Below are 27,180 nucleotides of genomic sequence, written 5' to 3' on the forward strand. Positions count from 1 at the left end.
TCACATCTTAAACAGAGAACACGGGGTCCGGCTGGGGCACCTCCTCGTTCTCAGAGCCACTGCCTGGAGCAGCCTGGCCTCTGCGCCTGCGGCTCCCGCCCTGCGTGGGGCAGGGCTCTGCGCCCGTCCTCAGCCACCTTGGGAGGTGGGGCCCAGGGAGCAGACCCCCGCCCAGCCAGCGGGGCAGCTCCGGCACAGAGGACAGGGCGGGTCTGGGCACGGCTGGGGCAGGAAGACGACCTTCAGCCGTGGGTCCGCTGACCCCAAAAGCTGTGAGTGCCAAAACCCGTAGGGAGCCGATGATGCCGAACACAGCGTAAAGTTTTCTGTAAATATTTTATTTTCCATGTTTAGAGTCAGAAAGAAGCATTTGGTAATAAAAATAACAGCGTGATGTCCTTCGAGTCTGCCCTGCCGCGCTGCCCCCGCGCCGGGCGGGCTCTCTCGGGACCCCGCAGCGAGTGCGGGCGCAGACCCCGTCTCACTATGTACAGGTATTTACAGGGGGCCAAGCCCTTCTCCCTCGCGGTCCTCGGCAGAGGGGCGTTAGCAGTCCTGGCGGCAGGCCTAGGGCGTGCCGGGCGAGGCCGGGGGGCAGGAGTGGGAGGTGATGTCGCTGTGCTTGTACGCGGCCTCGTCCAGGTCCAGGGGCCTGCCGTTGAGCTCCAGCGTCATGCAGCCGCGGTAGAACGCCGTGACTGGCGCCGAGGTCACGGGCACGTCTGGGCCAGTGGGGAGAGAACAGACGGGCTCAGTGCCTGCCGCCCCGGTTCCCGCAAGGGCGCTGTCCCTTCCCGTCCCCGACCTGCCCGCAGACGGGCGGTGCCAGCCCAGGGGCACACGGAGCTTGGACCAAGTGTCGTCTCCTTCCTGGCCCAGGGTGACCCCACCGCAGGGCGCCCCGCTCTGATCCTCTCCAAAGCTCTGTTTGCTAAAACTGGGTGGAGTGTGAGTCTGGCAGCCGGGACAGACCCGCCGTTCACGGCAAGTGAAGACCTGTGCTGAGCTGGGCGCGAGGAGGGCGTCTCCGAGCTCTGGGCTCCGGGCTCCATCTGCCTTCCAGCACCCCTCGTGGCTCCCGGCCGTGGGCGAGGGCACTCTGAGCTAGACACGGGTCCCACCCGGGTTTGCGTGAGCAGGCAGGACCAGCAAGACATCCTTGCTGGACACGGGAGGGGCTGGCGGTTTCCCCGTTAACTGCCCACAGCTCCTGCCTGGCCCCCTGCTGGGCTGACAGGCTGGGAGGGACACGGGGAGGTGGTGGCTGCCCTAGAAGCGTTTCCTCAGCCTCGGCCGCTAACCTGGGGCCATCAACACCGGGGCCTCAGCATGGCCCGACGACCTCCCTCCTGGGACACCCCCACACGATGGAAGCCCAGCCCTGTCCAGGATCGACCGGGGAGGGCGAGCCGGCCCCCTGGCGCTCTCAGCCGCGGGCCCTACCTGGCAGTCCCCCGGCAAAGGTGAGCACCGGGCCCCGCAGGTGCCGGCCAAGCACATCCAGCCTCTCCTGCAGCTGCGCAGCACTGGCCTCGCTCCAACCCCGGGTGCCGTCCACCTCCAGGGCGGCCGCCCCCTCCTGCAGGGACACGGAGACCACGTGCTCCTGCCCGTCACACGCCTTGATCTCCACCAGCGCCAGGGCCACGCTCTCCACCGCCAGGACCACCAGCTGCAGGGACACCGGGCACAGTCAAGGCGACCGCAGGCTGCCGGGTGGAGCCCTGGTTCCGCGCTTGCCGGCTGCGGGCGACCCCCCTGCCTGCCTGCCTCAGTTTCTACCTCAACGAGGGACTGGCTGGGAGGGGCTTGCAGAGCAAATGCCGGCAGGGAGGGTCAGACACGTGCCAGGCGTCAGACCAGGCCCTGCCTGCGCCAGCGTAGCCAGAGGGCGGCTGTGCCCGCAACAGGGGCCGGGACACAGCCCTGGGGGAAGCCGGCGGAGCGGCCGGGCAGTGCGGCTCGAGGCACCGTGGTGTTGCTGCCCAGCTCGTGACCGGGTACTGTGGTACCTGCCGCTGCTAGTCGCGGATGCTGGGATGGGGTCTGGAGGTGACAGGTGTGGGCCCTCCTCGGGGTCCAGCCAGGTGACCAGAGTGCTCCCATCCTCGGGGCGGGGGACCTGGTCCCTAGCCAGACCTGTGTTTCCTCCTCTGCTGCCACCTGTGACCTGACCTGCTCCTGGCCGCTGGCGGGCACCGTGGGGCAGGCGGGCATGGCGGGGTGGGCAGGCACGGTGGGGCAGGTGCCGCCTGGGGACAGATGCTGTTGGGGCAGGGGGTGTCAGCAGAGCCGACTTTTCCAGGGAACCTGGAAGCCGACTGTGGCAGTGACGCGGGGCACCCACGCCCGGGCGCCCACTGTGGCCTGCAGACGGCTGGCTGGTTCCAGACCCCCGCGGCTCAGAGGCTGGCTGTGCCAAGCTCGCCTGCTCAGACCCGTCTGGGGCTTTGCCGGCTGGGACAGACCCCGGGGGGCAGAGTCGGGGGGCGGGGGGGAAGGGGGGCAGGCCACGCAGGCCTCGGGGTGCAGGGGCCGCCATACCTGTTTCTTGAGCTTCTTGGTGGAGTGGTAGTCGACCAGCGCCACGGACAGCGGCACGGCGCGGTGGTCGGGCGCCCAGAGCGCGAGCAGCACCCCCGTGTCTGTGGCGGGGCGGATCCGAGCCACGATCTTTATTTCCCAGGTGGTTTCTGTCCCGGCGTCCAGGGAGGTCCGCACTGCGATGAAAGCCGCGCGTCACAAGGGGGCGCAAGAGGCGGAGAGGCAGGCGTGAGCCCTGAGCGGGGACGCTGCCGGTGACTCGGCGCTGAGCTCTCGAGACCCACCAGCCGCCGCGTCTGTGTCTGGGCGGTGACGGGACTCGCGCATTTGGGTCAGATTCTGCCCACAGCACAAAGGCACTGGGGTCATCAGAGGGTGGCAGCCCCCCCGCCCCTGGCCACACGGCCGCCCCCTTCCCGGCGCCCCTCGGGGGCTGCCAGGCCACACGGCTGCCCAGGGGCCTCGCCGACCTCCTCTTGCTGCTGCAGGAAGAGGCAGCTCCTCCCGCAGAGCCTGGGCCGTGGGCTCCGCAGGCCGCGTGCAGCTCTGCAGTCTGAGCTGCGAGGCTTTGCTGTTCTGGGGCCTCAGCGGAGGGCTTCTCACTCGCACTGTGTGTGTACGTGCGTCACATACGTGTCTCACATATCGTGCATCGGAATGAAGTGTGTATGTGACAGCCGCGTCTCTCACACGGTCCCACAGGGTGTGTTCGGTGCAAAGGGCCAGTTCCGGTTTCCCCGGGGCAGATGCCGCCACGGCTCTGCACTTGAACCCCTGCCGACTGAGCAGCCAGGGCACGGCCCCCACGCCCTGGGGGCTGAGTGCTTTCACGTCACCAGGCAGCTCCCAGTCCTAAGGCAGGAGTGTGTTTAGGCAAAGTGACACTGAACTGGTGTTTGCACAGATTTGTGCAGACACCGCCCGCCGGGGGCCTGTGCTCTTTCCCACTGACCGCGAGCTCCTCCAACCCAGTCACACGACGCCCCGTCCCTCACGCACGCGCACAAGCCCACAGTTGTGCCGTCTCAACGCTTCCTGCAAAGGACCCTCCTGGACCACCCCCCTGCCCAGCCCTGGCAGCAGCGCGGTGGGCACCTTCTCTGCACGTCTCTGTGGTGTCTTCACAACCACGGGACACCAGGAGGGCCACCCTGAGCGCCCGGCCTGTCCCCAACGCTGCCCCGAGGGAGGAGGCAGCATTCGGGGCCGTCTGCTCTGCTCATTTTAGCGTAAACGGGGCTGAAGGTGCAGCCGCGGCGCCGGCGGGACTCACCGTAGTCCAGGCTGTAGAAGGCAAAGCCGTTCCCGGGGCAGAAGGAGCCCCTCTCCGTCGCCGAGAAGCACTGCATCCTGGCGTTGGCCCGCACCGTCTCCTGGATGGCCGAGTCCTCCCCGTTCAGCCAGTTCCAGCTCCGCATGCAGCCGTCCAGGCGCGGGTTTATCTGCGGAGACAGAAACCGCAGCGGCTGCCTGGGAGCAGCCACGCATGTGCGGGCCCACGCATGTGCGGGCCCACGCGGCCAGCGGGGCCTGCTACAAAATGGGTGAGTCGTGTTTGCCGCGGTGGTTTCACAAAAGGGCTCAGAACACCCGTTTCCATGCGGGTTCCGGCGGCCGTGTGCTCCAGAAACGAAGCTAAATTCTGAATCTCTCCAAGGAAAAGAGTGGAAAAACACGAGTCCAGGGTCAAACAGTGTGAGCTGTTTAACCACAGACTGTGACGCAGGTCACCCGATGTCCAGCACGGCTGTGACCAAACCAGGCTCCTCAGCCTTTGCCTGCGCTCGGGCCGGTGTGAGCCGGGCAGGGGCTGGTGCGGCAGGACTTCTGCACCCAGCGCGACCTTTGGCACCCAGAGGCGCACGCCCCTGCCTGGCTCGGTGTGGAAGCCACACTCCCGACACCGTGGGTTCTGGCAGCAGGGGACACAGAGACTCACGGTGAAGCTCGAGGCGTGTGGTGCAGGGAGGCGGGAGGCAGGACCAGCACCGCCTCCCCGGCCCGGTGGAAACCCTGGGAGGGTCAACAGCCTGACATGTTCTTGGAAAAGAAACGTCCAGAAAATTGATTTTTTTGATGAAAGAATAGTAGTCTCATTATGTTTTATCTCTACTGCAGTGACATTTTTGTCACCAATTTAGATGAAGCCTTCAGCGAGTTTGTTAACAAGAGAAGGCGAGGCTAACGCTGTGCCCCCCATGCGTCTGCCGCACTCTAAGAGGTTCCCCATCCCCTGTCCCCCGTCCTGTGCCCCACGGCCGCTGTGAAACCGTGACCCCCGTGCCGGTGCCCGGGGACAGGGTGGGACTCACAGGCTGCACCAGGTCCTTCTCCTTGAAGGGGATGCCACCCACGGTGAGGTTCAGGTGGTACAGGCCTCTGTCCCGCTGAAACAGGTCCCCAGCCACCGCGATTTTCATGACGGCATCCTTGTTCACCTTCACCACCACGTTCCGCTCCAGCTCCTCCACCGAGATCTGGCAAGGACGGAGCTGTGAGGACAGGTGGGAGCCCACCTTCTGCGGGGGCAGCCCACCTGGGGAGCCAGGCTCGTCCCACCTGGGCCAGGAGGGACCTGAATGACCAACCAAGTCGTCTAAAACTTTGCAAGCAGAAACGTCAGTCTGTCACTGTACAGTTGATGTACGTCCCTAACCTTCCAGAAGAATATCTAACTCCTCTTGGCTGCAGTGGGAGCCGTGGGACCTGCTCTCACCTGAAGTGATGGACGAACATGGCCTGTCTGGCTGACGGGGGCGGGGCCCACCCGTGGCCGTCCATGCCCCCTGGGAGGACCAGTGTGGGGCGGGCGGCCTGGGCTGCCCCGGTGACACACAGAACTGTCCCCGGACACAGCTGGTGTGCCCTGGAACTGAGAACTGGGGCTCTGGCTCGAGGCCCTTCCCTGTGGGATCCTCACTTAGATACGGGGTGACATCACGAGAGACCCTGAGCTCCACACTGTCCCCTGGTCCCTGTCCTGTCACGTGCGTCCAGCGTGGCACCCTGAGTCACCCCCTGACTGTCCAGCAGGCGCGTAGGAGACCTGGGCCGGGCGCAGGGGCCGCACTCACCGTCTGCCACGTGCCGTGGTTGATGACGGGCCCGCTGCTGGTGACGCGGCCCACGCCACCGTAGCGCAGCTGCAGCTCCAGCCGGCCGGCCCGCAGCGCCAGGACGATCCAGGTGCCGTCCTGGTGGCCTCCGGCGAAGAAGAGCACCCCCTCAGGGTCAAAGGTCCGGAAGTCGAACTCAGCCACAAGTCTGGGCGCGCGAGGGGCGTCAGGGTCTGCATGGCAGAGCCCGGCCCCTCCCCAGCTGGGCACTCGGGGCTCAGGCCCCGCCCTGCCTGGCGCAGCCCCGACTCAAGGCCGAGGCACCTGCCGGGCCGGGACCCGCCGCGGGGCGTCCGCGTGAGGCGTCTCACCTGGTGGGCTGCAGCCGCTTGAAACGCAGTCTGATCACGGGGGTCCCGCTGAACATCCGGCCCAGGTACAAGGACTTCACGCTCTTGGCCACACTGAAGGGCACACAGGGCAAGATGTCCTGGGGACGGGAGGGGCCGCGTGAGCCAGACGCCCTCTCCCTCCCCCGCCCTCTGCAGCACCGTCCCGTCCACCCCCCCCCACCCCAGTCCCAAGGACTGCGGTGCCACCTTGCGCTCCCCAAGCCCTGAGACTGTCACAGCCCAGCGCTCGGGATCCCAGGTGCGTGGGCGTTTGCCCCTCAGGGTCGGAACCCCGCCGGGCTGCTCTGGGGCACCCACCGCTTCCTTCCCCACTAATTTCCTCTTTGCCCTTACGTTTTAAACTACGAGACATTTCAAACACACGTGTAGGAAAGTGTGCAGAACCGTGACAAGCCGCTGCACCCTGTCGTGAGGTGAGCAGCACGTGGGGGCCCTGCGGCCCCTGTTCTGGGCCGTGTCTGCTCCACGCTGCCGAGAGAGGCCGAGCCAGGCCGCTGTGGGGACCCTGGAGGGCCGTGTGGCTGCTCTGCCCACCCGGGCCGGCCAGGGACAGCGTGACACACGGGGCCAGTGTCTCCTGAGCTGGCTGGGTGCCCCACACCTCTGGAGCCCAGACCAGACGGCCGCCGCGTCCGGGCTCTGCGACCCTGTGATCACTGTGGCTACGTCATCTGAAGAGCCCTTTGTTTTGGTTTTCAGTGAGAGCTCACTGTACCCACTTCCCAGGCCCAGGGCCTCAGCCCCTCCCAGGGAAAAGGGAGAGTCCCCACGTCCCCCACGCGGGCACCGCCGTGTCCCCCAGGTGCACCCGCTCAGGCCGCGCTGGGTCCCTGGCAGCCTGGCGGAGGCCAGGAACCGCGCACCAGGCGTGTGACCAGGCTGGCCAGCCGCAGCGGGGTTGCTATGGAGACTTCGTAAACACAACCAAACATCTGCACAGCAGACACGGCTGCACCTCGGGCCTGGCCGCCCGCCTGGTCCCCCAGCCTCCACAAGCCCCGCCGGTGGTGGGGGGTCGCGGCAAAGCGCAGCGAGTGGGCCTGGCCACCTACCTCGCAGGTGTCCATGTCCGGGGACAGCTTGAGGCCGCCGCGCCCATCGCAGTGGCAGGTGTAGCTCCCCGGGGTGTTGACGCAGGCCTGCTCGCAGCGGCCCTGCAGACACTCGTCCACGTCTGCCGGGCGAGGGGCGCGGTGAGCAGGCCACGCCTCTGCGCCCTCCCACCCGAGAGGCCGCGGCCCTGGCCCCTGCTCACACACGAGGCGCCACGCAGGCACACGCAGACCCTGAAGGGCGGAGCTTGGGCATCGCGTCTTCGCCAGGCAGCCGGGACCACAGCCCTTCCCCCCCCACCCCGCGCCTCCCGCCGGCCACCACTCCCCCCCCCAGGGAAGTGGCGCTGCCGCCACCTGAGGGCTTTCCCCACGAGCCCAGCCCTCCCGCAGGCCGTGGGCTGGTGCGGGAAGTGCATCCGCGAAGCACCGGGCCCGTCTGTGCGACCAGGTGTCCCCGGGGGGACGGAGGGGCCGAGATGCTGTGGTGGGCCAGGGAGGAAGGTCCTCGCACCCTGGCCCCCCCCCCCAGAGCTCTGCAGTCTCCACGCAGCGGCCAGGGGCCCACGGCTGCCGGGACGCAAGAGTGAGACGCAGCCTCGCTCAGCGGTCTCGCTTCTGTCTGTGCATGTGGGTTCACACGTGTGCACCTGTGTGGATGCGTGTGCTGCACATGTGTATGTGTGCACCTGTGTAATGCATGTGTGTGAGAGCATGTGGACACGCGTGGGCATGTTGGTAGAAGAGGCTACTACCTGGCTGGCACGTGTGGGGCTCAGTTTCAGGGACAGAAACTCTCCCGGAGGCGCCCTGCCTCCTCCCCCTGTCTGTCCCGGGCCCGCCCTGGGTGGGGGGTGCACTCCTGGGGCCTGGGGACAGGGGAGGCGGCCCCCGCGGGGCTGGGCACGTGGGTACCTCGGCAGGCCTTCTCCTGCGAGCTGTACGCGTAGCCCTCCTCGCAGAGGCAGGAGTAGGAGCCGGGCAGGTTCCTGCAGCGCGCCTCTCCGCAGGCCCCCGCGTCCACGCACTCGTCTACGTCTGCAAGAAAACCCGGGGTCAGGAGGCCGGCTGCGCGTCACAGCAGACGGGGACGCTGCGGCGGCTGCCGGGGCTCTGGGAGGAGAACACTGAGTGACGCCAGGCTTGGTGCCAGCCAGGGCCCTGGGCCCACCCGCCTGGCCAGGTAGCTCCGCGGCCCCGGCGGCTGCACAGCCGATGGACGCACGTGAGAAGGCAGATTTCAGACCAACAGAAACAGCTGCTGGAAGGGCCCTGCCTGGCTGGCGTGGGGGCGTGGCTTGCGGCGGGGGCGTGGCTTACCTGGCGGATGTGGGAGGCGGACAAGTAACCACCGCCCGGGGAACGTTTCCCGCCAGGGTCCCACCCCAGGGAGACCCGCTGGCTGGTCTCAGTCGGTCACTGTTGTGACACAGCCCCCAGACCTGGGCCGCTACCCTGACAACCCAGCGTCCACTGCTAAGAGCCCAGGCGGACGCGCGTTTCACACCTGGGACAGAGTCCTCCGGTCAGAGGACCGGACGGGGACGCGGAGGAGGGGCAGGCGGAAACCGTCCGCCCAGGCGGTGGCTGGACCCCAGCCTTGCGGCCAGGCGCTGCCTGCGTGCTGGCGGTGGACACTTCCCACCTGTGGGAGTCCTTCCCCTGCCTGCACGGCGGGGGGGTGCCTCTCTGGGCTGGGGCAGAGCCGTGACGGGAAGGCCCTGTCCTGCAGGCGGGAGCGCCGACTGCCGGGGACGCGGGTCAGCTCACGCGCCGAGAAGGGCACGGCGGGAACCACTGAAGTGGACAGAAACAGAAGCCGCTTTTTGACAGTGTGAGATCGGAACAGGGACCCTCCTGTCCGCTTGGTTTGCCGTCCTCGCCCCGGCGCACCTGCGGCCGCTGCAGTGCGGCGTTCTGGGTGGGCAGCGGCACACCTGGGCAGGTGCAGATGTGGGGAGGGAGGAGGAAGGTGGACCCCCGGAGTGGCAGCAGGGCTGCACATGGTCACGGTGACTTTGCCCCGTTCCTCCCTGGGCCGAGGCAGCCCCAGGCTGACCAGCAGCAGGGATGCCAGTGGGGAGGCCCGGCTGCCTCTGCTCCCTTCACGGACAGGAGGCTCGGTGGGTGCGGCTGGGTGGGACCCCGAGCTCCTGCAAGACCCTCCTGGGGAGGTTCTGGCTCAGAGACCACACGGAATCGGTCCAGGCTCCCCACAGCCTCCGGGGGCTGGAAGGGGTTCAACCTTGTTGGCTGGACCGACCCCAGCTCTCGCCCTCGGTCCCGGTGAGTCATCCCTGGCGGGCGCCCCCACTCCGTCTGCGGCATGCCTGGGCTTGTGCCGTCTCTGCAGGACGCCCGACCCTGCCAGAAACAGGCACCAGCCGCCACCGGCAGCGCCTACAGAGGGGCCAACATGACCAAAAGTAGAAAGGAGAGGCCCGGGGACCTGGGGTGGCCCGACCCCGGCCTTACCCTGGCAGGTCCTGCCGTCCGTGGAGAGCGCGAAGCCGCTGTAGCAGGCGCAGTGGAAGCTGCCCGGCTGGTTTTGGCAGACCTGGCTGCAGCCGCCATTCTCCTGGCCGCACTCGTCGACGTCTGCAAACAGGGACAGGCTGCAGGGGAGCCGGGGCGGCGGGGAGGCAGCAGGCACGAGGCAGAACAAGTCCCGAGGTCCCTGGGCATTCCTCCCGCCCTCTCATGCCACCCGCCCCTCCAGCTCTCCCAGGGAGCCCCCATCCGCCCACCTGGGGGCACAGCGGGGCCCGGCCGGGGGAGACAGGAGGGAGGGGGGCCCACTCCCCACGGGCACGGCAGTGGTGGCGGCCCCACCTTTGTCACAGAGCCGGCCCCCCCAGCCGGCGTGGCACAGGCAGAAGTAGTTCCCCATGAGGTCCTGGCAGGCTTGGGCGCCCTCCTTATCGCAGGGGTTTGGAGTGCACTGGTCGGGCAGGCCTGAGCGGGAGGACACAAAGGAGCCACCCTGAGCGGCGCCCGAGCCCCCCACGCTGCTGGGAGCAGGGCCCGGGGCCCCCTGCACTGGCCCAGGCCAGTGGAGTCCCCACCTCTGGGCAGGAGCCAGGCCCTGGGGCCAGTTCCAGGAAAACCCAGTCAGCTGGGAGGAAGCAGCTGGGCCTCGACCCCGGCAGGGTGGGGAGGGGCCCAGGGGCCTCCCAGGGAGCAGGTGAAATGGCCCAGCTGACCCTGGGGCTTCCAGGCAGATGCAGAACATTCCACCTCCCTGGCGGAGCCTCCCCTGCCAGCCCCGGCCAGGCCCGCCAACCCTGAGCACGTTCTCCGCGTGCACACGCTGACCACAGGTGTGGCGGGCACCTGCAAAGAGGAGAGACCAGGCCCCAGGCCCGGGCTGCGCTGGAGGGAAGGTCCACTTTCTGGTCAACCCCCAGCCCCCGCCAGCGTCTCGAGGGCTTTAGGCAGCGTGTCCTGCCTCCCCGCCGGGGAAGCAGCCACCTGGGCCCAGCGGAGCTGAGCGTTTGCACGCGGCTGCCACCCGCCTGGTTTCAGCCTCTGCTTTAGGGCCTGTGGCCACAGAAACACAGCTGCTTTCTGAGGAGCTTCTCACAGACACGGCTGAAGTTTCCGTGACACGGAGCCGGAGCAACGCTGCAGAGCAGGCGGGAGGCTCCCTGCGTGTGCAGTTCCGAGACCCAGGGACTCTCGGGCTGGCAGAGAACTGCGACTACGCCCAGAGCTCAAAGGGGCCTTTCACGGGCAGCTGGCCGGGCAGAAGTGCCGGGCCGGGCACAGGCAGGACGGGGCCCACACTGGACGCCTCTCCACGCACTGCTCCCGGGGAGCCCATCCAGGGCTCAAGGCCAAGTGTCCTGGGTGCCAACAAGCAGCCATTTGGGACATTTCTGGAAGGCTCCAAGAGACCCGGTGCTGGTGGCCCTCAGGGAGGTGCAGACACGGCAATGTCGGCCGAGGTGTCCGGAGACTCTCAGCAAGCAGGACCGCCTCCTGGCCGCAGCTGCTTCGTCAGACGCGGCGTCCAGGCTGCCGCCGTCCGGTCTGCGAAGAAGGGCCCAGCCTTGTCTGTGGTCTGCCTTCTCACGAGTGAACTGTTTCGCTCAGCAGATGTCGAATGTCTCCAAGTCATTTGTTTTCCCACTTCCTTCTCCTTCAAGGGCGTGAATCTGCCCTGTCCCGGCTCACGGCCGTGGAGCGCAGACGGGGCCGGCTGAGCGCCTGTCGTCTGAGAGCCTGGCCCGCGAGACTGCGGGCGCAGACAGGATGCCACGAGGCTGTCTAGGGCCCTGCCGTGCGCGGCACGATCTGTGTGACGTCCACATGCACACAGGACACCCAGAAACGCCAGCTCTACTGTGTGATCACAGAAACATGATGCCACCGATAAAGACTTGGGACAGCTGAGAAAAAACTTTTCTGACTTTAGTACAAACGGCTGATTTGCAAACTTCTGCAAACTGAGAAAAATGGGCAAAGAATACGAACAGATAGTTCACGGGAAAATACACACTTCTTAGGGGCACGAAGCTCAGCTTTACTCGTTAGTAAGAAAAGCGAACTGATGTAACTGGTGTCACTTTGCACCTGTTTGTTGGAAGATGGTCAAAAAGTTAAAAAGCTGGGCGCGGTGGCTCACGCCTGTGATCCCAGCGTTCTGGGAGGCCGAGGCGGGTGGATCGTTTGAGCTCAGGAGTTCGAGACCAGCCTGAGCAAGAGCGAGACCCTGTGTCTACTTAAAAAATAGAAAGAAATTAGCTGGACAACTAAAAATATATAGAAAAAATTAGTCGGCAATGGTGGCGCATGCCTATAGTCCCAGCTACTCGGGAGGCTGAGGCAGGAGGATTGCTTGAGCACAGGAGTTTGAGGTTGCTGTGAGCTAGGCTAACGCCACGGCACTCTAGCCCCGGCAACAGAGTGAGACTCTGTCTCAAAAAAAAAAAAAAAAAAAGTTACAAAGACCCGTAGTCGGGCAGAAGTGGGGGAGGCACAGCCTCGGCGTCATGGGCCGATAGCAACAGCAGCTCCTGGCAGAACGAAAGGTGCGCGCAGGTCTGACTCTGGTCCTCCCGCCCAAATGCCTGGGCGCGGGCGGTGCCGGCGGCAGCATCGCTCCAGTTTTGTTTGTGATGACAGAGGTGGGAAGTGGCCTGGAAGTTGGCCAGCGCTCCGGGGCTACACAGGCAGCTGCGCCACAGCTGACCCAACCGAGGCTCCGGGACAGACGGCCGGGAGGCAGGGTGCAGCTCTGCTGGCAGAGCCACCACGGCGCGAGGACAGACGCAGCCTCCCGTGTGCTCAGGGTCTGGCGTTCCCAGAACACTGGGAACTGGGCACTGTGGCCTCTACAGGATACGGAGCAGGGAGGTGCCCTGTGAAATGCTTAAATCTTGCTCCATGCACATTTTTTGTTTTCAGAAAACCAAAATTTCTTGCTTAAAAAAGAGAGTTTAGTGAAAAGGGAGTGGGCCTCAGGGAGGTGCTATAGCTCCTAAAGTAACAGAAATGTCCAGGCCCCCCGAAAACCACAAGCCCAGAGTCACCCAGACACAGGGCTCCGCGGAGGACGGTGGAAACAGACTTACCCTGGACGCAGGCCGCGAAGTCCGGGCTGCGGGCGTAGGGAGAGCCATGCTTGCTGATGCAGTCTGCAAGACAGAAACCGGGGCTCGCTCGCCGCGGGCACAGCGGGCACAACGGGATCAGAGCGGCAGCTTCTCCAACTCTGGAAAAGCACATCGTTCGCTCAGCCTGGGCGCCACGGCCTCCGGCATTGGCACGGTCGGCTCTTGCTCACACAAAGCATTTAACACCCAGGGCGACCACACCGCCAGGCGGGCAGCGCCCTGCACCCCAACGGATGCACGGCCTGCGCGGCCCAGCCCTGCCCTGCGCGGGAGACCCACTGAGACCTCCAGCAGTTTTCTCACCGTGGTCAGAGACTTAAACGTCACACTCGGTGGGCCCCTGCTGGGACACACCATCCTTATTGTGGAAGCCCCTCCCCGCACTCTGCCACACAGGCACAGCCGGGCACGCAGGCTCCGAGCGGGGAGCCCAGGGAGGGACACAGACACCAGGGACGGCCCGGGGCCGGACGCTGTGCATTGGGGGTGCTGGGCCCTGTCTGGTCCCGCCCTGCGGTGGCAACGCTGCTCACCCACACAGAGGACACGGTGCGGACAGCAGAGCGTGTCTGCAGCGTGGGCTCAGGCATGACCGGTGCCTTCTGCCCCGGTTGCCAGACCCAGCACGGCAGGGCCACCCACAGGCCCACTCTGCCTGTTGCCAGGTGGGGACCTAGAGAAGGTGCCTCGCCGAGGACAAAGGCCAGCAAATTTACAAAACACACTTTACAAAATTAAAAAGGAAGATCCAGGAACACACTTTCCTCCTGCTAAGTGATTTGCCTCCGAGGAACTTTAGAACAGTGCTATGTCCGCGGCTCCTGAGGACGGTCAGGGCCTCCTTCCCGGAGCCGTTAGGTCAAGCGGTGGCCCCGGCAGGACCGGGCGTCACGCGAGTCTGTGCTGTCACCCTGCCACGTGCGGGGACACGGCTGCTCTGACAGCCGCAAGCTCGTCTGCACTCGCCTTCCTCACACAGGAGCACGCTCCGTGTCCACGGATTTAATGAACGGATTTAATTCACATGTCCGTGAATGCAGCCACGGGGTCCTGCGATGAGGGGGTTTGGGGACCGCGCCGTCCTCTTCCAGACAAGAGCGGGTCTGCACAGCGGCGCCGGGTGCGGCTCCGCGAACACGCGCTGAGGCCTCGGCGCGAAGCGGACTCGGAGCCGGGCTCCGACCTGCGGGCGGCGGCTCCGCGCTGTGGGGCTGAGCGGTCTTCTCTGCGGGAGCAGCTGGGACGGGGCTCTGCGACACGGCACACGCACCCCCGCTGTGCCTCCGCGACAGCTGCGCGACGTGGCGATTGGAACTTACCTAAGTATCGCGGGTAAAAGTAGTCCTGTGGGGGAGAGAGAGGCGGGGTCAGGTCTGCTCGCCGGCGCGGCCGCGTCAACCCTGCGTCAACCCTGCGCCGTCGCCGCGCTCCCTGCGTGGGGGGCGGGGCGGGGCGGGGGCCGGGGGGCGGGGGCCGCGGGGGCCGAGGGGGCGGGGCGGGGGGGGTCGAGGGGGCCTGACTGCCGCAGGGGCCGAGGGGGGCGAGGGGGCGAGGGGCCGAGGGGGCGGGGGGTGGCGGGGGCGAGGGGGCCGAGGGGGCGGGGGGGGGGGGTCGAGGGGGCCCGACTGCCGCAGGTGCCGAGGGGGCGAGGGGGCGAGGGGGCGAGGGGGCGAGGGGGCGGGGGCCGGGGGGGCGAGGGGCGGGGGCCGAGGGGGCAGGCTGTCTGCAGCTGCGCAGGAAGTGCCGCCCCGGCGTCTCGGGAAGGGCGCCCCGAGAAGCTCGAGGAACGTGCCCGCGAGGGCTCTCACGGCCCGTGCGCGGGGTTTGCGTGGGTCGCGTGTGCGGAGCACCCTGGTGTGGGAGCCGGCGCGGCGGGACTCGGAGTCCCGGGCACAGGTAGCGGCCCCCGCTGTGCAGAGGGGCTCGCGCCGCCGGGAGGGGCCCGGGGGGAGACTCCTTGGGGACAGCCCGCAGACTCGAGGGCCGCCGTCTCCTGTTCACGGCCGATCCCGCAGCAGTGTGGCCCTAAACACTCCCTAACCGGAACCAAGAGGCCACGGTCGCGGCAGAAACAGCACCACCACCCTCGCCGGCGGGTCCCACGGCCACCACCCAGGAGGGTCTTTCGAGGCCACTTTCAGGGACGAGGAAGCCGAGGTCACGAAGCCGGCTGGGCAGCTCAGGATCAGCGGGCCCTGGCGCGGAGCAGAGTGACAGGCGCCTCCCTCCCGCACGCCGGCCTCGCACGCCGGCCTCGGCCTCGCGGCCTTGGGGGGCTTCTGCGGGGTTGCTGGCGCCCTGTCTGTGGAGATGCGCCCGTGGGGCGTGTTTCAGGAAGTCGTGCTCTCATGAAAGTGGGGTGTCAGGGTCAGGGCACGTGGCACTGAGCGCCCAGGCACACGGACGGCCTCCCGCCCTCCTGCTCCACTGTGGTCATGGCAACGCCAAGGCCGGGAGAGCCCAGCAAGGCCACGTGAGCGCCGGGGCTGCTGGGTGCAGCTCCCGCAGGGAGCACAGAGCTCTGGGTGTGGGGCAGCAAAGCCACAGGTTTGTCCCTCGGGGCTCTGGCTCTGCAGTAAAAGACGGGGATGGACACAGGGGTCCACTCAGGGCCAGAAGACCGAGAACTCACTTAGGAAGGAATTGGAAACAACTAGGAACTAGTGAGCAAACTGCCCCGTTGTACATAAATGTCTGCCTTACCACAACTTTGCACAAAGGTATATTCTATTTTCCAAAATCATAACTAGTTATACTAGTTAATGTGTCATCTGTTTTGATGCTGAGTTCTATTGTCGCAAAAAGGCAGTATCGACAGAAAACTGTGTGGATCTCCCTTGAGTGCATGACGTCTCTGGGGACCGGGTGTCTGAAGCCACAGGGTCACGGCCTGGGATGGTGTTCGGGGAGGGTGAGGCACGGAGCCCGGGACCTGGGCGAGAGACGCTCAGCCCTAGACACTAGCAAAGCCGCGACCACGCCTAGCCACGCTGCGAGCTCTCCCGACAGGAAGTGACGTTGCACATCGTCTTTGGAAAGTTCTGGCCAAAGACGAGAGACCTACAGGAATGGTGGCAAAGGCACCTAATAGGCCCCGATGCACAAAACCATCCCAGCCCACCAGCACCACCAGCAGCTCAGGTGCCCAAACCTTGGCCGCAGCCCGTGTCGGGGGCTGACGCACCCGGCAGCACCCACGGCTCGGAGCCCACAGTCAGGAGGACGGGGTTTAGAGCCAGGGACCACGACACGTGCAGACGCACCCTCTTTCTTCTCCACCCAGGAAGGGCAGGACCTGTGGGAATGGGCGGGGGCAGGGCTGGAAATGGAGCCACTTGTCCCCTGCCCACGCTTTGCCTGGGGCCTCCACTCCGCTCCCACGGCTGGGGAGAGAAGGGATCAGGGCTCGGCCACCACGCTGTGGGCCGAAGCTGCAGGGACAACTGCGCCTGGTGCCGACCGAACCGTAGAGGCCCTCGGGGGGCCATGGTGAACACAGGGACGGAGCACAGCGGGACGGCGGAGGGATGAGGCGACGGGTGAGCGAGTGAGTGGGTGAACGGGTGGTGAGCGAGTTAGTGAGCAGGATAAGGGACAGAGGCCCAGGCTCCGGGCAGGGGACACCCTCGGGGAGCCCGCTCCCTCCCGGCCCCTGCGGGCGCCATGTGTGCAGCCCTGATCCAGGGAGGAGGTGGGGCGACCACACCTCACTCTGTGTGTCTTTGGGAAAAACAAAATTGCAGATTTTCTGCGCCTACAAAACCACAAAACCAATGCTCGACAGAGAACGTCCAAGCTCATGGCTGAGCCGCAGGCAACTGGGGGCCCCCGGCAGCCTCCCGGGCAGGCGTTTCTCTAGGGCTCTGCTGTGGCCGGGCTCCCCGGGAGGTGCCCGTCACGGCACGTGGCACCTGTCCCCGGAGCTCCCGCCGGCGGCCTCCACCCAGAGCTGACCTGGACAAGCCCCTGAGCCGACTCCCGGCCTCGGTCACAGAGCATCGAACGAGGTGACTCCCGAGACTCCTGCCAGCCACACACCCTGCGTTTCCGGGACAAACACTGTTGCAACATTCTTGTGTGTTCCCGGCGTGTAGAAGGGCGGTTCCTGTGCCTCTCAGACCCAAGGAGAGCTCCGACGTCAGCCCGGGCTGACGGCTGCTTCTCCGCCGACCGTGCGTGGCACAAGTCCCAGCCCGGCTGGTTGCGTCATCGAGCTGCCTGACTCAGCTCCACTTTGCTGCCACCTCGCACACGCCGTGAGCTGTGGCCCTCCCTCCCCAGTGGCCACTTGGCTGCTCCAACCCAGGCCGTGGAGAGCAAGGAACCGCCGCAGCCGGGAGCCGCCAACTCCTCCGCTGCCAGCCCAGACAAGCTGCGGGACGTCCCTGCCCGGTGCCAGGGGGCTGAGCTACCTGCACCCAGAAGCCAGGACCATGGGCCCCGCATCGCTGACCCCTGCTGGGGACACGTGTCTTCAGTGGCCCGGCTGCCACTAGCACTGCCAAGCTGGGCAGGCGTTGAGTTGTGCTTTCCTCTGGCCACATCGGCGGCAACACTCAAGTTCAAAGGCAAACCCGCCGTTTGTGACATGGACCTGCCCGGCCCTACTCGACGCTGGACGGGCCCGTTCTTTTTTTTTTTTTTTGAGACAGAGTCTCACTCTGTTGCCCAGGCTAGAGTGAGTGCCGTGGCGTCAACCTAGCTCACAGCAACCTCAAACTCCTGAGCTCAAGCGATCCTCCTGTCTCAGCCTCCCGAGTAGCTGGGACTACAGGCATGCGCCACCATGCCCGGCTAATTTTTTTTCTATATATATTTTTAGCTGTCCATATAATTTCTTTCTATTTTTAGTAGAGATGGGGTCTCGCTCTTGCTCAGGCTGGTCTCGAACTCCTGAGCTCAAACGATCCGCCCACCTCGGCCTCCCAGAGTGCTAGGATTACAGGCGTGAGCCACCGCGCCCGGCCAGGACGGGCCCGTTCTGACACCCCCGGGCCTTAGCGCGGGTGCCAGCCCAGGCCCGCCGGCCACCTGCACGCCAGGGGCACAGCGGGGGCTGGTACCGCCCTGCTCCCCTCCCTGTCCCGGCGGCCGGGCAGCTACCAGGCGAGTGTGGGCTCTGCGGCTTGCGTGCCCGGGCCACCTGCAGGTCCCGTGAAACGGGACGAGGGAGTGGGGACAGCAGCTGTCACGGAGCGGTTATGAGGGCGGAACAGCTCCACGCGTGTGGACACGCGGCGCCGGCACGCAGGGTGTGCTGTCTGGATCTCTCAGACTGGCATCCTCAGCGACGAGAGGCCCGAACACGGCTTGTCATCCCTCGGTGCTATTCAACTGTCACTGTCGAAATAACCTAGAGTCCACCTGCCCAGAAACAGGCAGGGAACTGCCCGCAAGGGCAGGCAGGAAACGGCATCTTCCACCCGAGAAGGGGAAGGTTCTGGGCACACACCATGTCCGCCTGGCCCCACGCTGCGCCCGTCGGCGTCTGTGTGACCGTGGACTTGGCAGTTCTGAACAGGAAGCGGCGGAGCTGCCTCCCGCACCTGCGCCGGGCCAGGCCTGCTCCCTGGAACGCGGCTTCCACGAGGAGGGTCTCACAAAACTGGGGACACGCGTGGGAAAACGTCGCTTGTCGTCACTGGCACCGACACTGGAGGGAAACATGTCACCTACAGCATGAGATGGAGTCCGAGGAAACAGGCGTGGCACCAGCGGGCCGGAGGCACACGCATCTCCCCGGGACACGGGCTTTACCCAGTGCGGCCCCCGGAGCAGACGGCGCCTCCGTCGCGAGGACATGGAGACCACACGGTTCTCAGCTCTTCCACGTCCAGCTTCTCTTTGAAAACGACTTGAAAGCTTTCAAGTGAACTTTTTACTCTGTCAGGCTCAAAACGTGGGGGGCGCGCACGGCGCGTTTGCAGCCAAGTCGCCGCCGGAGTAGCCGCCGCGGACCACGGGCGTTCCCAGCTCCACGCACCAAACCCGCCCGCAGCCGCACCCAGTTCCGCCCCAGAGAGGCGAGGGGAGGACGGGGCCTGAAGCAGCGCGGCCGGGCAGAGTGGTGACGGGGAGACCCCTCGCGCAGCGCCCCAGCACGAGCCCTGAGTGCCAGCTGCTGAAAGGGCGTTCTGTCCCTGAGGGACAAAGGGAGACGTTCATGGTTTCCAGAGTGTCTTACTTAGTTTCCCGCAGACGCCGAGCTCGCCGGCCGGGGCGAGGAGCTGCTGCAGGGCCTGGCACTCCGCTGTCACTCCAGGGAGCACTGGAGGTGCCTGGCACCGAGCGCCTGCGGGGCCGGGGTGGGGCAGAGGCCCACTCCGCTGCAGGCACGGGAGCACCGAGAGCCGGGCCCGCGGTCGCAGGTCTGGCCCTGGCCTGCCCGGCCCGGCTGGGGCGAGGACAGCCGGTTTGGCAACAACGCAATGGTCCTCGACTGCAGTGACTGGTGTCCCCAAGGCCTCCAGTGGCAGGATCCCCAGAGAGGCGGGGCCAGGAGGACGGGCTGTGCTGCAGGGGCAGGTGCAGGACGCTCTGGGAGGGGGACCCCAGCCAGGAGGGGCCGGGCCCCCTGCTTGGTGATCTTGTCTCATTTTTTAGTGATGCTCACGTTCTGACCCCTAAGTCATAGAAAGGGAAAAGTGTGTGTGAGCACACGTGTGTCTGTGTGTGTACATGCATAGATTCTGAGTATGTGTGAATCTGAGTGCATGTGTGACTGTGCATGTGTGTGTGTGAATGTGTGCAGGTGTATATGCACAAGGGTGTGTACATGCATGTGTGTGCAGGGTGTGTGGGGGCCAACATCTGCATGTGTGTGTGTAGGGACATGTGTGTGCAGGTGCGTGTGCACCAGGGTGAGTGTGTGTTCATGCATGTGTGTGCAGGGTGTGGGCCAACGTCTGTATGTGCATGTGTAGGGACATGTGTGTGCAGGTGTGTACACGAGGGTGAGTGTGTGTACATGCATGTGTGTGCAGGGTGTGGGCCAACGTCTGTATGTGCATGTGTAGGGACATGTGTGTGCACGAGGGTAAGTGTATGTACATGCATGTGTGTGCAGGGTGGGGGCCAACATCTGCATGTGTGTGTGTAGGGACATGTGTGTGCAGGTGTGTGCACCAGGGTGAGTGTTCATGCATGTGTGTGCAGGGTGTGGGCCAATGTCTGTGTGTGCATGTGTAGGGACATGTGTGTGTGCAGGTGTGTGCACGAGGGTGAGTGTGTGTACATGCATGTGTGTGCAGGGTGGGGGCTAACATCTGCATGTGTGTAGGGACATGTGTGTGCAGGTGCGTGTGCACCAGGGTGAGTGTGTGTTCATGCATGTGTGTGCAGGGTGTGGGCCAATGTCTGTGTGTGCATGTGTAGGGACATGTGTGTGTGCAGGTGTGTGCACGAGGGTGAGTGTGTGTACATGCATGTGTGTGCAGGGTGGGGGCCAACATCTGCATGTGTGTAGGGACATGTGTGTGCAGGTGCGTGTGCACCAGGGTGAGTGTGTGTTCATGCATGTGTGTGCAGGGTGTGGGCCAATGTCTGTGTGTGCATGTGTAGGGACATGTGTGTGTGCAGGTGTGTGCGTGTGCTGGGCGCACTATCGAGGCAGGGTGGGGTAAGGGGCTGCCCAGGATGTCTCAGCCTGGATGTCCCCTCCTGCCAGATGCCCCATGTCACGGGGGTGAGTCTCTGAGAGTCCCTTTCCTCCTCTTCCTGGAACCCCCTTAGGGCACCTGCCAAACAGCTGGGCCAAGGGGCACTTGGGGACTTCTACCTCTCCAGGGTGCCCTTCCCAAGCTGTCCCCAAAGATCCCAGGCTCAGGGAGAAGGTCCTTGGGGGCAGGCGCAGACCAAGACGGGGCCAGTGGACTGCAGGCCTTTGAGACTGACCACACCCCAAAATCCCACGCAGAGAACGCACTGCCACTGGCAGGGTGGGGCCCCCACACCTGGGAGAGCTGGGGGGGTGGGAGAGACACGGCTGGGACATGCGTGGCCCTGCATGCTGCCCTGCTGACCCTCCCGGACAAGCTCCTGGAGACCACCACGGGCCCCACTGCCACGGGCCCACCGTGAGGACTCAAACAGGCAAGGCGGTGGGGTCAGCCTGCTGCCCGGACTTTCTTCCCGCATACAGGCCAGGGTCAAAGTGCAGGGGCGGCAGGTCTGGGCTGGAGAAAGTCCCTGGTCCAGGATCTCTTCCGGAAGCAAAGGGAGATTACGGACAGGGTATCAGGTGCGGTGGTGAAGAGGAGACCCGGAGAGGGGCCCAGGGACATGGGCAGAGGTGACCGGCACTGCCCAGACTGGGCACGCAGCCAGTGGAGGCGAAAGGCCAGGAAGGGAGAATAACAACATGAAAAGCAAAACAAGATAAGGGCAGGAGGGCCGGGCTGGCTCGGAGCAGCGAGATTAGAGGCCGCCGGGCTGCAGGAATGTGGTGGGAGGTGCCGCCCCTCCCAGCAGCGCCAGCCCCACCCGCAGTGCGATAAGGGCGGGAGCTAGGGACGGCCTTGTGCTCCTGGAGGTGCAAGGCTCCCTGGGGAGGTCTGACAGCACGCTGGCTCCCCACCCCCCACAGCATGGCCTCCCCCCAGTAGGGGCAGGTGTGCTTGCTGCACCCAGCAAGACCCCACAGACGGAAGCTGCCGGCGCCCAGGTCCCGCATCAGTCCCTGGCGGGAAGGGCAGTGGGATCAGTCCCTGCCTGGTCCTGCCTGGCCCGAGGGGGACACTTCCTGCAACCTGCGGGGGAGCCTGGCAGGCGGTCCAGGGACCACACGTCAGCACCCCAGGCCCGGGGAGGCAGGGACAGTCCCACAGGCAGGACTGGTGGCTTCTCAAGCTGAGGTCATGCCTTATCCTGGACCGCTCCACCGGCCTCGCTGATCCACAAACGTCAAACCAGCTGCATTTCCAGGCGAGGAAGGCTTCCGAGTGGGGGGCTCCCTGGTGACTCCTAGCACTGCCTCTGTGGGAAGCTGTGGGTCCCGGCCCCAGGCTGTGGTGGGTGGAGGGAGCAGGACCCTGAGCGCGGCACACCTGGGCTGCTGGGGCCCTGGGAGCAGAGCCAGCCGCCGGCCCTGCCCAGCCAGGCTCTTCCCAGCATTCCAGCCTGCCGGGAAGCAGGAGGGAGAGCGGCCAACAGCCAGATCCGGCAGACAGGCGAGCTGCACCCGAAGGTGCAGCCGCCCGACCGCTGCCAGGGAGGTGGGGGCTGGGTCCCATGGGGTCGCTGGGAAATAGAGGGGAAATGTCCACACTGCTACTGGGGCAGGGGGCTGGGAAGCAGGACAGAATTCCGGAATATTCCAGATGGCTCTGACGTGAGAAGGAGCCCCAGACAGGAGGGCGACCTCCCGGCATCGAGGCACCGCGGCTGCGCACAGGAAGGCCCAGCCCTCACACTGAAACAGGCGGAAACGACAGCAGTGGCGCTAAAGTCACGGGGTCCTGAGCACTTTTTTCTTTTTCTTGTCTTCACTGACAGCTTTGTAAAGTTATGATTAAAGCAAAAAAGCACAGTTATCGGGCCGGCCCTGGGGAGGCGGCACAGCATGTCCAGTCCAGGCGTGTGGGCACAGGCCGCGTGCGAGGCAGCGGGAGGGTGGGCGCCGCACCTTGGGGGCTCCTGGGCTGGGGGGCCTGTGGCTCTGACTCTTGTCACCAGCAAGCCCCGCCCCAGGCTCTCCGAGCCAGCAGCACGTTCCGGGTGAGCCCGGGGCTGGAGGGATGCACCTTGCGCCAGCCACACAGGCAAGCCCTGGGCAGGTAGGGACCCGGGGTGACGGCGCACACTGGCCACACGGCCAGGACCTGGAGGGACCTTCTGCCAGCCGCGTGGCTCCCGGGAACAGGACCCCAGGGAGCTGACAGAGCCGAGAGACGCCGCAGGGGAGGTGGAGGCTGCAGGCAGCTGCCGGACACAAACCCCATCCCGCCGTCTCAGTCACCGCACCGGCCCTGCAATAGCGCCACGGCGCGTTTGGTCCAGCCGACCATTAGCATAAAAGGCGAAACAAAGGCCTGCAGGGGTCACCCAGCACCGGTTTCACCGCTACTGCAGGCGATGTTCATTTCATCCCTGAAGAATGCTTTAAAAGACAAATTTCCACAGAGCCAAAAACTGACCATGGAATCACCCTGACTTTGCAGCATAAAGTGACGTGGTGCACGTCCACACCGTCGCTGTCAGGCCGGCGGGTCGCAACCGCGGACGTCCTCAGCCCCACCCTCGGGCCCAGGAGCAGCTGTCTGCTCGGCTGCCAGGCGGGATTCTCCAAGGACACTGCTAGCAGGAATGTGCCCCGGGCGGCACAGCGCGCCTCCGGCACCCCACCCGGCACCCAGCACCCTGCGGGGTGCCGGCCCCGGCGTGCACCCCCTCCCCATATAGGATCTTTGCACTATTCCCGTAATCGTATTTTTGGACCTGCTGCGGCCAGCGATTCCAGCCCTCAGATCTTTCAATTCCTCTTTCGGGAAAACCCTCCGCCCCCTTGAAAAACAGGGAGCAGCAGCCCTGGGACCGCGGACCTCGGTCCAGCCTGCGGCGGGGGCTGTTCGGGGTTTTAACCACTGTGTTTCTTTCGCACTTTGAAAGCGGACTCCTGGCTTCCCCCTGCGGCTGGCGCCGACACCGAGCACCCCCAAAGCGCTCAGCCGTCTCCACGCGACCCGCCTCCCTGCGCAAGGGCACCTGGGGTCACAGGGGGGTGGGGCTCAAACGGCGCGGTGCGCAGGGGCCCAGGGTGGGCCGGAGGGGCCCAGGGTGGGCCGGGGCCCGCGTGAGCGACCCTGACCGCCACCATTTCTGTGCAGAAGAAATCTGGGGCGTGACTCTCACGGGCCCGCGGGAAGGGAGGTCGGGGTGCCGCAGAAGCCCGGGGTCCCCGCAGTGCGCTCAGGGGCCTGGCGCCCCCGACGCCCCCGGCCCGCGCTCACCGTCTCGGGGTCGTTCTCGAACACCTCCCGGGCCTCCTCTTTGCTGCACAGCTCCTCCACGCACTCCCTCTCCAGGTGCCCCTGCTTGGCCTCCTCGAAGAGCTGGTAGGCGCGACGCTGCCTGGGCCGCAGGAACTGCGCCGCCTCACGCGCCCGCAGCAGCACGGCTGCGAGAGACGCGGCCGCCAGTCAACCTGCGCCCCCAGCCCCGCGCGCCCCCGCCCTGCGCCCCCGGCCCCGCGCGCCCCCGCCCTGCGCCCCCGGCCCCGCGCGCCCCCGCTCTGCGCCCCCGGCCCCGCGCGTCCCCGCCCTGCGCCCCCGGCCCCGCGCGCCCCCGCCCTGCGCCCCCGCCCCCGCGCCCGGCCCGGGATGCTGCGGGGCCGGGGCGGGCTGCGGACACCGGCGCCCCGCTCGCCCCGCCGCCCCCGCGGCCGCGGGTCCGGTACTCACTGTGCGCGGACTCCGAGGCCAGCAGGAGCAGCAGCAGCGCGGTGCCCAGGGCGGCGGCGGGTACGGGCGGCGGCGGCATGGCGGGGACCCGGGCAGGACCGGACCGGGGCGGGGACGCGGCCGGGAGCGCGCGCGGTCAGAGCGCCCGGGAGGCCGTGGGGAGCCGCGGGCGGCGCGGGGCGGTGGCTCCGGTCATCCTGTCCTGGCGGCCCTGAAGGTCACATCGCTGCGGCGGCGGCTGCGGCACCTCGGGTGCTCGCGGCGGGTCTGGGCGGGCGCGGGGCGGGGCGCGGGGCGGGGCGTGAGGCGCGGGGCGGGGGCGCGGGGCGGGCGGGGGTGCGGGGCGGGGGCGGGGCGGGGGCGCGGGGCGGGCGGGGGTGCGGGGCGGGCGGGGCGCGGCGTCTGCGGGCGCCCGAGCCGGTTCTCGCCGGGGACATCCGGGCTGCAGGGATGCAGGTCGCGGAGCGCTGTTGTCCCCGGGGCGCACACCGGTTAGACCAGTGTGACCCGGGGGAGGAGTTTCTCCCAGTCGGCGACCAGTGTCTTTGTTCCGGGTGGGGCCAAAGGAAAGAAAGAATACGCGGTTCAACGCGAGCAGGTGCAATTCGAGTTTTCCAGATACGAGATTTAAACCTCTTTTCCGACCCCTCCCTCCCGCGCCCACCACGCCCTTTTCGGATTCTTCACTCTCAGGCGCTTTTTCTCAAGATTTAAAACCCACCAAAGAAAAGATAAACTGAGGTCAAACCCAGTCCCCTCGGGGGCCGGGCAGTGGGATTAAATTATTTCCTTTTGTCATTTCTGATTTCTGTAATGATGACATTCAAAACCTTGAGGTTTCCCAGTAGATATTTAAGCTGAAAGCGACATTGTGCTTGTTCTCAGAGACCAAGACTTTATGTCTCCTGGGACGTTTCGCAAAGTCACAGGCAAAACCCACAAACAAACAGAGCCAAGCATAGCACACCCCTGGCGGGGACAGGGCCGGGCACCCCCCGCGAGGGGCCTGGACACGGCTCTCCGGGGACCTGCCTGCAGACCCCACCCCAAGAGCCCCGAAGAGTCGCCCTCCCCGAAAGGCGGGCGCTGTGCCCGGGCTCGGCGCCTGTGCGCCTCTGCCACCGAGGGCGGAAATGTTTGAGGTCTTCAGTTGAGTTAATGAGCGCGAATCTGTTCATCTAGGGAATCGGATGTCCACAGGAACGACCTTCAAAGAGAAGTAAAACCCAGCAGGTAAGTCAAATGCGCCTGCGTCTGAACCGGAGCTGCCAAGCCGCCTTCCCAAGGCGCCGCGGCCTGCAAACCAAGGCTGCTCAAAAAGAATATTTATTGCATTGGTTTTCCTGCTTGCTCTTAGAGAGAAGCGCTGGCTTCAAACGTCTGGGTGGGTGATACACTCTTCAGTCAGTATTTACGAGGCTCCTGCACAGGACAGAGCGTTCATCCACCCACGTGTGCGCGACGCTGCTCTAGACACCGCGCTGTTCCCCGGGGCTCCAGGCCAGCCGCCCCTGGGTAGGCTTCAGAGTGTGTGAATTCCTGGAAACGGATCGCAGTTATTTTCTGCACATTCGTGTGGTTTTGGAAAGGAGAGTTCCAGAGTTCATGGAATTCCCAGAGTTATTTGATTCGTTTAAGAGGGGCTGTCTGGGGCGCCTGCACCGCCTCGGAGGCAGCCTGTGCCTGGGAGCGAGCACAGGGCGGCAGGTGACCAGGTGACCGCGTGTCAGCACGGCCCCAGGTGGGCGGAGCCGGAAAGGTCCCCTGGCCTCTTTGGGGCCTGGACCTCACCGCGCTTCTCCACGGTCCCAAATTCACCCTTTCTATTGAGTTAGTTTCCCAGTAATAAAAATGTCTCCCATTGGGTGGAGAGTCTTGGTTTAATAAAACCCCTTCAGGTGCACGCGCTCATTTTGATAACGGGGCACACAGAAGGCAGACATGGGGAGCACTGGGGGTGTCCAACTCCAGAGGACTCCAAATGTTCTACCAGTGCAGAAAATTTGCTCTAAAGCAGACTTGGAAAATTAATAAGAAACAATTTGGAGGATATGTTCCCAAAACGGAGAAAGTTGTCAGGCGCTATATTATACCCCTGGAAATAGCAATGGTGACATTGACAGTTCGCCCCACAGGGACAGAGGGGCAGACCCAGGCGGGGGATGCCTGGTGTGGGTCGTGGGCTGGAGAGCTGGGGCTCCCCTTCCAGGGATACACCCGGGGGAGCTGGTGGACGCGGGTGGGAGTGAGGGTGTCGTCAATGAGCTGTCTGTAGAGAAACGGAAGTTCTGCGTGTCCCTTCCGTTGTCACCCTTGCAAGTGGTGACTCTGAGGCAGTAAGACGACTCATTCATTTATCCATCTGGCAAATGTGAGCCGAGTACCTGCTATTTTGTCTTAAAAGATACCGTGCTGGGTGTTGACCAAACCAATAACACAATCATATTTGGTTTTGGGTTTTGTTTGCTTGTGTTGTGAACAGCATTACTGAGATATAATGGAAATACAGTAAACTGCACACATAAGGTAGACTTCGACACATCTGAGACCTATGCATACACCTGTGAAACCATCGTCGCAATCAAGGAAATTCTTCCTCCTGAGTGTCCCTGCCCTACCCCGCATCCCCGGCCCCGCACAAAAGGCAAACCACTGACAGCTTTCTCTCACTATTGACTGGTTTGTGTTTTCTAGAACTTACATAAAAAGAATCACACAGTACGTACAAGACTTTCTGTCTCTTGTCTCGCAATGTTTTGCAAAGTCCTGAAATTTTTTGTCTGGTTTCTTTCACTCAATGTATTTATTTTCAGAATCATCTACACTGTTGCATTTATTAATAATTTATTCTGGCCGGGCACGGTGGCTCACGCCTGTAATCCTAGCACTCTGGGAGGCCGAGGTGGGCGGATCGTTTGAGCTCAGGAGTTTGAGACCAGCCTGAGCAAGAACGAGACCCCATCTCTACTAAAAATAGAAAGAAATTATATGGACAGCTAAAAATATATATAGAAAAAATTAGCCGGGCATGGTGGTGCATGCCTGTAGTCCCAGCTACTCGGGAGGCTGAGACAGGAGGATCGCTTAAGCCCAGGAGTTTG

General features: G+C 64.9%; 1 protein-coding gene across 1 annotated transcript; it reads right to left on the reverse strand.

The window, feature by feature from the left end:
* Window positions 1-319: 319 nt before the first annotated feature.
* On the reverse strand, window positions 320-24,325 carry GAS6 (growth arrest specific 6). Its single transcript, XM_069467811.1, has 15 exons — window positions 24,080-24,325; window positions 23,630-23,796; window positions 14,003-14,027; window positions 12,642-12,704; window positions 9,898-10,020; window positions 9,541-9,663; window positions 7,981-8,103; window positions 7,066-7,187; window positions 5,972-6,090; window positions 5,619-5,808; window positions 4,857-5,021; window positions 3,818-3,986; window positions 2,545-2,720; window positions 1,444-1,672; window positions 320-722 (listed from the first exon to the last, which is right to left on the reverse strand). The coding sequence occupies exons 1-15, from the start codon at window positions 24,156-24,158 to the stop codon at window positions 568-570; spliced, it is 2,028 nt and encodes a 675-aa protein (XP_069323912.1). The 5' UTR covers window positions 24,159-24,325; the 3' UTR covers window positions 320-567.
* Between the last annotated feature and the right edge of the window lie 2,855 nt (window positions 24,326-27,180).

Source organism: Eulemur rufifrons, chromosome 4 (assembly GCF_041146395.1).
Source record: "Eulemur rufifrons isolate Redbay chromosome 4, OSU_ERuf_1, whole genome shotgun sequence".
NCBI classification, from domain to species: domain Eukaryota; kingdom Metazoa; phylum Chordata; class Mammalia; order Primates; family Lemuridae; genus Eulemur; species Eulemur rufifrons.

Excerpts from the sequence above, each read along its gene's own strand:
- GAS6 (XM_069467811.1), bottom strand. The coding sequence starts at position 24,158 with ATGCCGCCGCCGCCCGTACCCGCCGCCGCCCTGGGCACCGCGCTGCTG. Across the intron at positions 5,022-5,618 it reads ACCACGGCACGTGGCAGACG|ATCTCGGTGGAGGAGCTGGA; the intron begins GTGAGTGCGGCC and ends CGTCCTTGCCAG. Across the intron at positions 723-1,443 it reads CTTTGCCGGGGGACTGCCAG|ACGTGCCCGTGACCTCGGCG; the intron begins GTAGGGCCCGCG and ends CCACTGGCCCAG.